Genomic DNA, 13,451 nt, shown 5'->3' with positions numbered 1-13,451 from the left:
GTTGTGGTGGGAGGTAATGAGATGGCCGAGGGTGAGAGAAGAGAGTTGGGCGCTGGTGAGTGAGCGGTTCACGGTCGGCGCGCACAATCTGGGGAAAGAGTGCTAGAGCGTGGGATGAAAGTCCAAACTCCGCTTAGGCGTGGTCCTAGCTTCCCGTCATCGGTTGACACCATTTCGATTGGCGCAAAAGCGACTATCTGACCCGTCTCTGCCTCTAGACATGTCTTGCTACTTGTGTGATACGCGGAGCTACCTGCGATACGCCAAGTCGTGTCAATTCCGTGACTGTATCAATCAGGATGTCCGAGGCCTATGACGGAAGCCTGCACATGTTGGTCGACCTAGACCTGGACTGTCTACTATTCTCGATTCTAACGTAGTCTCCAATCGAACAGCCTAAATTTCATCATGCCTGTGTTCCAATAGATGCGGTTCATGCGAAGAGTGGTTCAGGCCAGCGCAGGTCCCCGCACTCGGAGCTGTGTCGCACATCGGCTCGCAGCAACCGGCCCGAGCGCGTATCGCCACGAGTTCTCGCCTCGCCCAACGTGATTGGCCACTCACGACGCGTCTCTCGCGTTCGGTGCTTCCAAGACGCTGACGCTACCAACCATCTCCATGTCCACGCGACAGAGGTCCTTCTTTGACCAGAACCCGAAGCCAAAGGTACTTGGATAGCCCGCTGCCTTCACTGCCGCCGCCTACTCACCTCTCACCCTCGCAGCAGCAGTTCAAGGGCCAATGGAACCGCCCACGCAACTTCCCCCACCAAAACAGTAACCAGGCGGCGCCGCAGGCTCGGCAGGTAGTTACTGGCCCTCCCATCATGCCTTCGACCCAGACACGCACCAAGCTCAAAGCTTTCCAATTCATCGAGGGCGCGCCCACCGCCGAGTCCCTGCGACAGCGCGAAGCCGAGAAGGAAAACCTACCTTCAGCGCGAGGAAAGACAGCCAAGCCCATGAGCACACCAAAGGCGAACCGGGTCGCGAAAGATGTAGGAACCGCCAACAAGACTCCGAAGCTGCCTACCATTCTCGACTGTCCGCCGCCATCAACTCCCGCCACCACAAGGCTGCCGCTTGCGGACCTAGTGGGCAACGTCGACGATTCCTCGAGACACGCGCCGCAACCCGTCGCCTCGCCCGAAGAGACGCTGATATGGAGAGGCTCGCAGGCAGTCAACACGCCTTTGCCTCGGAAGAACAAGAAGCGCGCTAGGAGCTCGTCGCCCGTCGGACCGTCGCAAGACGAACACAGACTGGACGGCGCCAGGCAAGACATCACGACACCCCAGGCCGACCCTGCCATGGAATTGTGGTCGCGATACACGAACAACAAGGGAACACCAAGCGCTAACAAGAGCGTGGCGTTTGCACATCTGATCAACGAATCCTCACCTAGGTCGATGGCTGCCGCTGGAAGTGTCAGTGGGCTTCGCAGATGGGCAAGTTGTGGCGTAGAGTTCCCAGCATCGACCCGGAAGAAACGGAGAACCCACGGTGTGTTTCAGCCGGAGCAAGAAGCTACAGAGGACGTTTTCGCTGGCGCATCTAGTTCGGATGGGATTATGCTTGGACAACCCGCGAAACCCAACATCGCGAGCATGGTCCAGCGCATGAGGGAATGCGTGTCAAAGTCACAGCCGCGCATATCGTCACAGATGCCCTCAAGCTCGTCCCCATTGCCTGGGGCCGGCGATCGTCAGGACGAATCGTCAGGCTCTCCTCTTCAGCGGCGTGCACGCGACTATCTTGCAGAAACCTCCGAAACGATACGGCACGAGTCGGCACCTCTAGAAGATACCGTGGACATGGATGACGAGCTTGTTCAAGAAGACGATTACGTGCAAGCGGCACTGAAGCCACCGGCATCGCAGGGATCCTCAGATGATTTCGGAGACGACTTTGACGCGGACATGGTGGAAGCTTTGGATATATCGCCTCGACCTGTGCAACCTCCACCGCCCACGAAGTCCGCGCCACCCGCACGCTCCACGAGCTACGTTACCATACCTACCGAGCCCATCCATCCGCCCGCACAACACCATCATGCAGCAACGATACCACAACAAGGCAGTGATGACGATGAGTTTGGCATGGATGACGAGGATGACTTCGCTGCGGATCTGGAACATGTAGCATCGCTCTACGATACGCGATCTGTAGAGTCTCCAATAGCAGACCAGGCCCTGACCGCAGAGGCGGAAGGCGTAGGAGCTACAGCAAGTGCAGCGTCGGCACCCGTCATCAGCCTTCTGGACGACGAGGACGACGATGACGACTTTGGAGAGGACATTGATGCTGACGAGTTCGCTGCCGCCGAAGTTGCAGCCACCCAGGTACCTGCCAATACTGTAAGTAGAGTGCAAACCTCCCCCTGACTAAAGAAGCCTGCTAAATCTCGAAGAGTCAACAGGACAATAGAGCAATCCAGCGATATCTCATCAAGCGAGTGGACGAAAGTTCCTATACCACGGATCGCGGCTACCAGATGCCCGAGAAGGTGAGCCACTCTCAAATGCCGTTGGGCGACCCCAGCTAACATAGTGTAGGTCCTGTTAGTTGAGGAAGAAAAGACGAAGTTATTCAAAGCGATCACATTACGACAAGCTTGGTTCGACACTCCATGTACTACGGGCTCGTTTGTGCATGTCATTGGTGACTTTACAAGTACTGGACAGTGTATCATTGATGATCACCACAACATGCTTATTCTTCATCCTGACCATCTCATCTCATCGACTGTTGTCGCTGACTCTTTTGGGTGTTTGCGCCGTGCGGTGCTGCAAGACCGCGTCAAGGCCACCAGCAAGGCCAACGCCCCAATGCTCTATGGCACACTGCTCCACGAGTTGTTCCAAGAAGCCATGAAAGCGAACGAATGGAGTTCTGTATTCTTATTGGACACCATCGAAACGCTCCTACCGAACCATCTCGAGACCATACTGGAGATCAACTCAACGTGCGAAGCCGTCAAGGAACATCTGAGCAGCAAGCTGCCAGAGCTACAAGCATGGGCTAAGGTGTTCGTTCGCGCAGAACCTCAAGCTGATGCCGTCGTTCGAGAGCGAAACGGACGTCAGTCGACCATGAGCATTAACAAACTACTTGATGTGGAAGAGCACGTCTGGTCTCCAATGTATGGATTGAAAGGCAACATCGATGCTACTGTGCAAGTGACAATGCGCGACGATCTCGGGGAACGCACATTGACAGTGCCTTTCGAAGTCAAGACTGGCAAGAACTCTTCGAACGCTGCACACGTTGCTCAGACCGCTTTGTACAACCTGTTGTTGTCGAATCGATATGGTACGTCCTCCAAGCCAGATTGCATCCCCCGCTAACTTTGCTAGACGTTGACATTGCTTACGGTATCTTGTATTACCTTGAGACTTCTGAAATCAGCCGTATTCCTGCGATTCGCAACGACATCATTCACATGATCATCAAGCGCAACGAGTTGGCCTGCTATGTTCGAGACCGCATCGAGTTGCCACCGATTCTGAAGGAAGACTTCAAGTGTCAAAAGTGTTACGCACAGGAACCTTGCTTCCTGTATCATAATCTCGTTGAGGCTGGAAAAGGCGAGATGTTGAACCCGAAGGCGAAAGAAAGATATGACGAGCTCGTGAAGCCTCTCCAACCTTCTCATCAAGAGTTCATGAAGAAGTGGGACACGCTGTTGACCAAAGAAGAGACGGATATGATGAAGTTTCGACGAGAGTTGTGGACCATGTTGAGCACCGAACGGGAAAAGCTCGGCCGTTGTTTCTCGAACGTCATCTTGGAGCCTGGATCTGCCCATGAAGACAAGAACGGCCAAAAGATCAACCGCTACAACTACACGTTTATCAAACAGCAGCCGGCTCCAGGGTTTTCCTTCACCGAGTCTCAGCTCATCATCGGAGAGCCTGTTGTAGTTTCGGATGAGGAAGGCCATTTCGCGTTGGCTAACGGATACGTCACCAACGTGAAAAAGCGTCGTATAATTGTGGCTGTTGACAGACGTTTGCACAATTCTCGAACCAAGCTACCCGGTTTCCATTCACAGAACAACCAAACCTTTGCTGGTATCATGGAAGTTACCAAAGAAGGCGAGACTGTGGCGGAGTTTCAATCTGATGAGGAGCCCGTACTGTATCGTCTTGACAAAGACGAATTCAGCAATGGTATGGCTGCAGCACGCAACAATCTCATCCAGATCATGGACGACAGTGTATACAAGGCCCACGACCTTCGCGCGCTAATCGTAGACGGTCGAGCTCCTGCGTTCAAGCCCGTACCAGATGCGCTGTCATTGCCTCAGTCATCGCAAATGTCCATGAACTCTGATCAGCGCACTGCCGTTGCTAAGGTCATGTCTGCAAAAGATTATGCCCTCGTGTTGGGCATGCCTGGAACTGGAAAAACCACCACAATCGCGCACATCATTCGTACCCTGGTGGCGAAAGGCAAGAGTGTCCTACTTACTTCGTACACCCACACTGCCGTCGACAACATCCTTCTCAAGATTCGAGATGACAAGATCGGCATACTACGCTTGGGTGCTGCGAAGAAGATCCATCCTGAAGTTAGAGAATTTGCCACGCTTGCTGCGGAACCGAAAGACAGTCTCGAAGAGCTCGAAAGATCGTGGATGCAGCCGCCAGTCGTGGCTACAACGTGTCTGACCATCAATCATCCCTTGTTCAACCGCCGCGTCTTCGACTACTGCATTGTTGACGAAGCATCCCAAATCACTCTACCTGTATGCTTGGGGCCCATTCGTATGGCTCAGAAGTTCATCTTGGTGGGCGACCATTACCAGCTGCCCCCACTGGTCCAGAACAAGGAAGCCATGGAGGGCGGACTTGATGTGTCACTGTTTAAGCTCCTTTGCGAGGCTCATCCACAGGCCGTCGTTAGTTTGGAGCATCAGTATCGAATGTGTGCTGAAGTCATGCTGTTGTCAAACACTTTTATCTACTCAGGAAGGCTGAAGTGCGGTACGACTGCTGTCGCTTCCCGCAAGCTTACCCTCCCCAGGCCCGACGGTCTGACTGCTTACCACCATGGCTCGCATCAGTCAAGATCTAATGAGGTAGAGCCCTGCGTTGGCCCTGATACCGCACGCTGTTGGATATCTCGTTCCTTGTCGCCGGATCAACCTGTTGTGTTCGTCAACACCGATCTCATCTCATCAACCCTAGAAGCGCAATCTGGGTCGCGCATCACCAACACCCTGGAGGCACGGCTTGTCACACAGCTCACGGTGTCTCTTCTCAGCCTAGGTGTCCCTGCGGGAGAGATTGGCATCATAGCATTCTATCGTTCACAGCTCGCCCTGCTGCGACAAAGTCTGGCTTCTGCACACACTCAAACGCAGTCCTCCGAGCTCGCTGCCCCCGTCATCAGTGGTCAAGGCTGTGCGGGTGTGGAGCTACATACAGCAGACAAGTTTCAAGGCCGCGACAAGGAAGTCGTTATCGTGTCTTGTGTACGGAGCAACGAGAACGGCACAGTCGGTGATCTTCTGAAAGATCGAAGACGCGTCAATGTTGCCCTCACTCGCGCGCGATCGAAACTTGTCATCGTCGGCAGTGAGAAGACTTTATCGAGCAACGAGCTTTTGCGTGATATGGTCGCCCTTTGCCGAGAGAAAGACTGGGTACTTGATCTCCAACCCGATATGGTCGAATCCCACAGCTTCGACGAAAGCATTACACAAACAAGCAAGACTCCTGTGAGACAGTCGACCTCTTCCTTGTTCGCCAGCAAGATGGCGAAGAGCCCTAGCCTGACGCCCAGCCCGTCGAAGAAGCGCAAGGCACTTGGCGATCTCACAGCGAAACCTGGTAAGGTGAACGCTAGGAGTCCAAAGAGAAAAATTGGCAGTAAAAGCACGAGTGGAAGTCCTGAAGAGAAGAGGATACCCGGCAAAGTCATCACAGCAGGAAAGAGGGGCGTGCTGGATGGCAGACCGATTTTGAGGGATATTTACAATGGCGCCATCTAAAGGACAGGTATTTGCAAAGGGTTGGCGGGGGCGTTTACGTTCAAGAGCCATCATATTGAGTTAGGTGGATGGCTTCTCCGATGCTGGTTTGACAGGGTGTAGGATAACGAACGACGGTTTTTATGTAGGATAGTAGCATTATTAGGTATCAGCGCAGGGCAGGAAAGCACGGATGGTGCGAAGGATGTGCACGCTATCAACGCAGCAACAAATCACGGTTTCGAGGTGTCAACTTTTAGTGTGCGTACACAAACATCCTGGGAGTCCATCTGTCCAGTCATAATAAAGCACCTCGTCTCTCGCGGCATCTTGCGTCCCAACATGTCAGATCCTGTCGCTATCGACTCGCGACTGCAGCGTAGCTGGCGTACTATGACCTCGCCAACTTTTGGTAGCTTTGTGGTAACACTATAAGATATTGAAGGAAGCAGTGTTTCGCTCCATCCGTACCTACTCCACCAGAATGTGACGATTCGCGACCCGAACCACGAGGTCTGAGGTTTTCAGATAGCCTCGCAGAGCGCGACGCATGTGTACCCGGCGATTGGACCGACGCGAAGGTTTCTGTAGTCGCACAATAGCCACAGGGATGGACCGCTGGCACAACGTGAGATCTGGCTTCCTTTCCAACCAAGTGCGCATCCACTGGTTCATTGATACAGCTTTCATGCACACCCAACGAGGCAAATGGACAACCTATCCTTGCCGAGACGCCCGATTTGGCCATTGCGACGATATGCTGGGGTTCAACCATTGGTGGGGATGACGCTCGGATGGTAGCACAGCGCCGCTGGCTTGCATCACAAATTGCTCGCCGTCAAATGAAATGTCTCTCCTCCACATACCGAAGGTACGGCCGAGGGGGCCACTTCAGCTACATGCCGGCTGATGAAGCCGTTCAGATGCTCAGCTCTGCCATATGGCCTCCCGACGCGGACCGTCCCGCTTACTGTTGATTTGCAGCATTTATAGATTCCGCGCCGACAGCCACATGCTTACAGCATTATCAACCTTCCCTAACCTTGGCCACTTAGTCGGGTGTCTTTCCGACATAATGAAGACCCTAGTCGGTTTTATCATCTGCTCGCGATGTGCGCCGGTTCTTGCATACGACAACGGGCAGTTCAGACAGTTTTACGCGGCAGGGGCTTGGGATGATGTCTTGCAAGAACTCATGTACGGTGTTTGCGCAGCCGAATGGACGGAACTGCAAGCTGATCCAGGGCGAGGTGGTTGGGTTCTGGTGTCCTGCATTCTGGAAAACTTCACCGAGATTCGAAAGACGGAGATGGCAATTGTATCCGTCGTACTGGGCCTATTGCCTATGGCCCTGCAATTTGTCGGACCAAAGGTGGCTGACCTCGCGATTCTGGGTATGCAGCGTCCGGTGTTGGCAGCTCTGATTTGCTTGGGCAGCTCCTGTCCGACGCTGGAGACCGATCGTTCGGGATTGGAGACCGTAAGAAATATGGGGCATGCATCTGTCGGGGGAGAAGATGAGGTCCTCTGGCCAGAGAAGCTGCTGACGCCACCTTCTTGGGTAAAATTCTTAATATCAGGGGTTGAATACATTCTCGTCGGTACAGCAGCGGCGAACTCGGTCATTCAGGGGTGGCAGCTCAGCTTCTGGGCTATCTCCTTCATCTCAACACTCGTTGGAGCATTTGGGAACACAGCTGAAGGGTTCTCCCCGCTCCTCTGGGTATTCCTTCCACTTCCCATCCAGGCGCTCGGCATGTGTGTTCTCTATCTCGGTAGCGACACCACAAGGCGTTCTCCATCGCAGGTGGCTCCACCTCATCTCCCGTTGGTCGCTTCGTGTCCTCCAGCATTAGAGCCGGTGAGAACATGGTTTATAAGAGAGGTGACGCCGCTGGCGTTTAGCGCAAACGGTATCGGAAGAAAGAAAAGGCAACATCTGGCGAAAAGCACAAGATACTGGATGTTGGTAATTGACTGGGCGATAAGACTTCTAGTCTGGGTTCAGGTCATCTATGGAACGATGGTACTTTCGAGCGAGTTGTTCCTGTCGCTGTTTACGGCGCTGGAGGTTGTCGGAAGATTTCTTGCTGGTGCGATGGTTTGTCGCGTAGTCCTGGAGTTCGAGATGTATGGGTGGCGTGAAGTGTCGAAGATTAGATCGCAATTTGCGACTTAGCGACTAGATTTAATTAAGATATACTACGTTATTATAGTAGAATATTAATATAAAGCTAAGTTAGAAAATATAGTCTTATAACTTTATATAGTAATCTTAATATAATTATATATTTTAAATTAGTGCTCTATACCTAATTTTGTAGACTTTATTTAGTAAAAAGATATTAAAAAATACTTAGCTTTTAAAGTTATTCTAAGACTACTAGAAGATTTTAAGATTTTAATATATTTAGTATATAATACTATTAGTACTAAGACTTTTATATAAACTAATAATATATTACTTTTAAAGTCTTACTAAAAAGAAAAACTTTATATTAAGTAATATTTATATTATTAATACTTTACTATATTTAATTATTAGTTATTAATATAATATAACTTAAGCTAATAAAAATAACTACTTTATTATAGCTTAGTTCTTAAAAGTAACTATAATAGTAAGATACTAATATAGCTACTATCTTTTTTATAGTATTATTATACTAAAGATAAACTTTAAATACTTTATTTTTTTTAGTCTATTTATTATTACTTTAGCTAAGAATTTTAATAAATATTTTATACTAGTATATAATAGCTACTTTTATTTTTAGAAGTAGAGCTATTTATAGCTTAATCTTATATATAAAGTTATAAGTATAAATAGTATAAATAATTAATAAATTACTCTAAGTAGAAAAAGTAAACTAGTAATATAATAACTATTTTATTACTTTTTATAAAGTAAGTATAGTTTATAAAAAAACTTTTATATATTATAAGTAAGTTACTTAAAGGCTTAGCTATAATAAAAAACTATAAAAAGTTTTAATTTATATATTAGAAGCCTTTATAGTAGTAGTATAATAATCTTAATAGTATTAATAGTAGTAATAGTCTTAGTAGTCTTAAAATATAGTATAAAATATATAAGATAAGTCTTAAGAGCTCTAATAATAGCCTTTATAATAGCTTTAATAATATTTTATATAATAATTACTAAAATAGCCTAACTAAGAGCTTTTCTTTAAGTAGTAGTTTTAGAGTAGTTTATAGAAGCTTTAATAAGTAATATAGTATAAGAATATAATTAATATAAGTATAAAGAAAGATAATATAACTAGTAATAAGATTAGCTTTAGATAGACTTACTAACACTAGAAGAACTTATAAAAGAGATATTAGTAACGTAGTTAAGAGCTTATTTAGTTAATAAGTCTTTAGATCTCTAATTTACTATAAGCTATAGAATAAGAATAAAAATAAGAATAGAGATAAAAATAGAGAATAGAGAGTATATATATAGTAAAAGTATAATTTTACTTACTAAATATTCTAGTATTTTATTACTTTATAATCTATAGCTCTATTAGTTATAAGCTATTAAGAATATATAATTATATTATAATTCTTTTTACTATAAGTAGATATTAGTATTTATAAAATAGTTACTTTACTACTTTAAATTTTAAAAGCTTTAACTACTATACTAAAAATAGTAGTACTAAGAACCTAAGCCTTAGATTACCTAACGCCTATACCTCTAAATATAGTATTTTAACTTTTTTAGAAATATATCTTTTTATATACTAGTAATAGACCTTACTTTTTTTAGACTACTTTACGCTATAAAAATTAGTTTATTAATAAAAACATATTTTAAATACTTTAAGTTTACTATAATATAATTTACTAGTTAACTATTAATTTTATAGTATATAAGCTAGTTCTAGTAGAGTTAAATTTAGTACTTATAAACTAAAGAAAATAATACTAAAAGTTATACTAACTTTTAGAAATATGCTATTAAATAAGCTAAAGCTTAAAAATTTAGTATTTATATTTTTAAAAAATTTTATATATTTAATTTTAAGCTAGTAATAAATCTAATCTTAATACTAAATACTTTATAGAAGAATATTATTATAATTATACTAATTAGCTTATAACTAATAAAGAACTATATTTAGAAGATATAAACTAATATATTCTTTAGTAAAAGTCTACTGTTTTAATATTATAAGTTACTACTTTTTGAAATCTTATAAATATAGTAAAGTATTTTAAATCTAGTACTAATTACTACGCTAGTGTTTTTAACTATTTATAATCTTTCTAGATTAAAGAAATAAAATCTATAGTATACTTTTTTTTAAAATAAAGTAATTATATAATTATATAATAATATATAACTATATTAGACTTTAAAAGTAAACTTTTAAAATATATAATACAAATCTTAATTTAAGACTTAGAATACTAAATCTTATACTACTACTAATATAATATTTACTATATATATAATTTTAATATACTAAGTACTTAATAACTCTTATATATTACTAATAGTTATTTAGACTATTAACTATTACTAGTACTAGCTTTTAATAATTAGAACTTTTAGATCTTTTACTTATCTTAAGTAGAGAGCTTTATAGATATAATACCTAGTAGCTTAGATCTAGTTATATTAGTCTATAATTAGAAATATATAACTTAGTTTTACTTATACTTTATATTAGGCTTAGACAAATAGAATTTAGATAAAAGATCTAAGTACTTCTTACTTAACTTAGTAGAAGTAAAAAGTAATCTATAATAGTATTAAAAATTAGATTAGCTTTACTTTTTTTAGAAGTAATTAAATTTATTTAAAAATTAAAACTAAATACTTACTAAAATTACTAAGGCTTAATATAGTCTTTTTAAAAGCTATAGTAAATAACTAATTATATTACTATTAGTAAGTCTACTTAAGATTAAACTTCTTAATTATAGTAAATAAGCTTATAATTATAAAAAGCTTTTTAACTTTTACTTTTAAGTAGATTATTAACTAGTTATAAAACTTCTTTTTAGTAAATATTTTTAAATCTCTATAAAATAAGTATAAAACTTTATATAAACTATATACTATAAAGTTTATTAAAAGAATATAAGTAAAGTTTAAAAAACTTTTATAAAAGACTAGATTACTAACTTATTATTACTTATAGTTATAAGTAATTAGTACTTACACGTAATAGTATATATAATTTAGTTCTTATTATTTTTTAGTTTTTTACTCTTTCTTAGCTACTACTTAGAATTATACTTCTAGAAACCTTTTAAAGTAGTACCTTTTTTAGTTTTATAGTTTTTATTTTTAAAAAAAGCTATATAATTATAATATACTCTTTTATAATTATTACTTTACTACTTAATTAGTTCTACTAAAAAAGAAACTAGCTTTATAAACTTTAGAATATAAGTATTAAAGAATTTAGACTTATATATTCTAAGTATTTAATATTTAGAATATTAGAATTAATTTCTTTCTTAAAACTCTTTTAATTATAGTATTACTTAGAAAGTATAAACTAAGTACACTAGTTAGATTACTTCTTAAGAAGTCTACTTTAAGCTATAATAGGTATATAATAATTACTTATATTTATAAATATAAAACTTTATTATATTACTATAATTAAATTTAATCTTAAACTATAGTTTACTTACGTAGTATATATTAGTTTAATACTAGCTCTACTATAGTTTTCTATTCTTTTTTGTAGCTAATAAAGAGACTTTTAAATAATAATATACTATACTTTAAACTCTACTACTTCTACTAGAACCTTTATTAAGATTCTTTAAATATTATTATAAGTATTTATTCTAGAGAGCTTATTACTATATCTAATATTAAAATAAAAGTGTTTATATATTCTATAGTATAAAAGCTTTATAATTAATTAAGTAGGTATACTAGAGAGATAAAGTATATAGAGTACTTCTAAATAAGTAAATTTACGAGAAAATAGGCTCTCCGCCTACCTACAGTAATAAATGCTTAGTAATAGTCTTAGGCCTTTTAGAGCTAAAAGGCCTAGGTAGAAGCTATAAATAAAAAATTTCTTAAATTATTAGAAGGTACCTCTATAATAGTACTACAAAACTCTATAAGCCTTTTTAGGTATAAAGAAATAACTAAGGTTATAAAGTATAGTTATAGTAGCGAATAGTAGAGTTCTTAGGCGCATAAAATCTAGCTCTAATCTTTCTCTTCTTTTTCTCTTACACTACATTATCTAGAACACTAAGTAAGTACTACTATTAGTTATTACTATTACTCTTACTAACTTAAAAGCTTTAAAAATATTTTCTATATTTAGCTACTATACTCTAGTAGCTCTGCTTACTTCTATAGAGTCTAAAAACTTTATACCTGCAATACTATAATAAACTAGTATTAACACCTCTACGCTATAGATTATTAAGATAATCTAGACACTACGTAGCTTCTCTAGGCTTAAGCCTAATATTTAGGTAGCTACTCTTACTCTTATATACCTTAGTAGCTAGAAGAGAGTTTAAAACGTTAATAGCAAAGCTATAAGGTTACTAATAGAAGAAGATATCTGTCTAGTTATAAAAGTAGAATAGCAGGTTTTTCTAGACACTATAAAGGTTAATAGACTTAACTCTATAATAGCAACGTGCTACTTAGAACACTAGATGTAAGGCGTAGAGAAGCTAATATTAAAGATTAGCCTAGATGTTGTTATAAATAAGAATAAGGCAGCGTTTATAAAGTTATTATTAGATACTAAGAACATTGTATAGGTTAGCTTAGTGTTAAGGCACCTTAGCGTCTAAGAATACCTTACGGCAGCGTATAGCGTATAGAAGAATTACTACTAGAATAGGTATAAATGTTAAATTTAATAAAATTAGAACGAGTTTAATTAACGAACCTAGTACTAAAGTACTAGCTAAAACGCAACTATAAAAGCTTTATATCTTACTTATAAGTTTATATAAAAAGCCTCTTTTACTATTATCTTTTATAAGTATTATATATTTTATAATATTATACTAAAAGTACTTAACTTTTAGTAAATACTATTAAAAGAGGTTTCTAGTTTATTATAATTATTAATAGTAAGTACTAAGTATTTAGAATTATATTTATATTAAGATTAGTATAGAATTTATAATCTTTAGTTTATTACTCTAAATTGTACTAATACTTTACTTTACTAACTTTAAGATCTTTTATTAATATATACTAGTATCTTAGTAACTTTATAGAATTTTGTGTAAGTTTAAGCTAAGTAATAAGTCTAATAATATTTAGATTAGACTACTATATTCTTCTTTTCTAAACTTTATATATTATATAATATAAAGTAAGATTAAGTAAAGTATTAATTTCTTTACTTAGTTTTCTATTATAATAGTAATATTAGTAATAAAGTTTATCTTATATTATTCTTTAATTTTATAGTTTATATACCTTATAGATAATACTTAGAAAAATTATAGAGCTA

At 40.2% G+C, this 13,451-nt stretch overlaps 1 protein-coding gene across 1 annotated transcript; it reads left to right on the top strand.

Moving 5' to 3' along the window:
* Positions 1–618: 618 nt before the first annotated feature.
* Positions 619–5,997, top strand: J4E88_010232 (uncharacterized protein; the record flags this gene model as incomplete). The annotated part of the gene is made up of 5 exons (XM_049403827.1): positions 619–666; positions 725–2,356; positions 2,410–2,505; positions 2,555–3,311; positions 3,356–5,997. 5 exons carry the CDS (start codon positions 619–621, stop codon positions 5,995–5,997), a joined length of 5,175 nt encoding a protein of 1,724 aa, XP_049250344.1.
* Between the last annotated feature and the right edge of the window lie 7,454 nt (positions 5,998–13,451).

Source organism: Alternaria novae-zelandiae (assembly GCF_023758075.1).
Source record: "Alternaria novae-zelandiae strain BMP 2774 chromosome Unknown scaffold_31, whole genome shotgun sequence".
Taxonomy (NCBI): Eukaryota; Fungi; Ascomycota; class Dothideomycetes; order Pleosporales; family Pleosporaceae; genus Alternaria; species Alternaria novae-zelandiae.
Note: the sequence above shows the minus strand (reverse complement) of the source record. Positions and strands in the feature narration are given on the sequence as shown.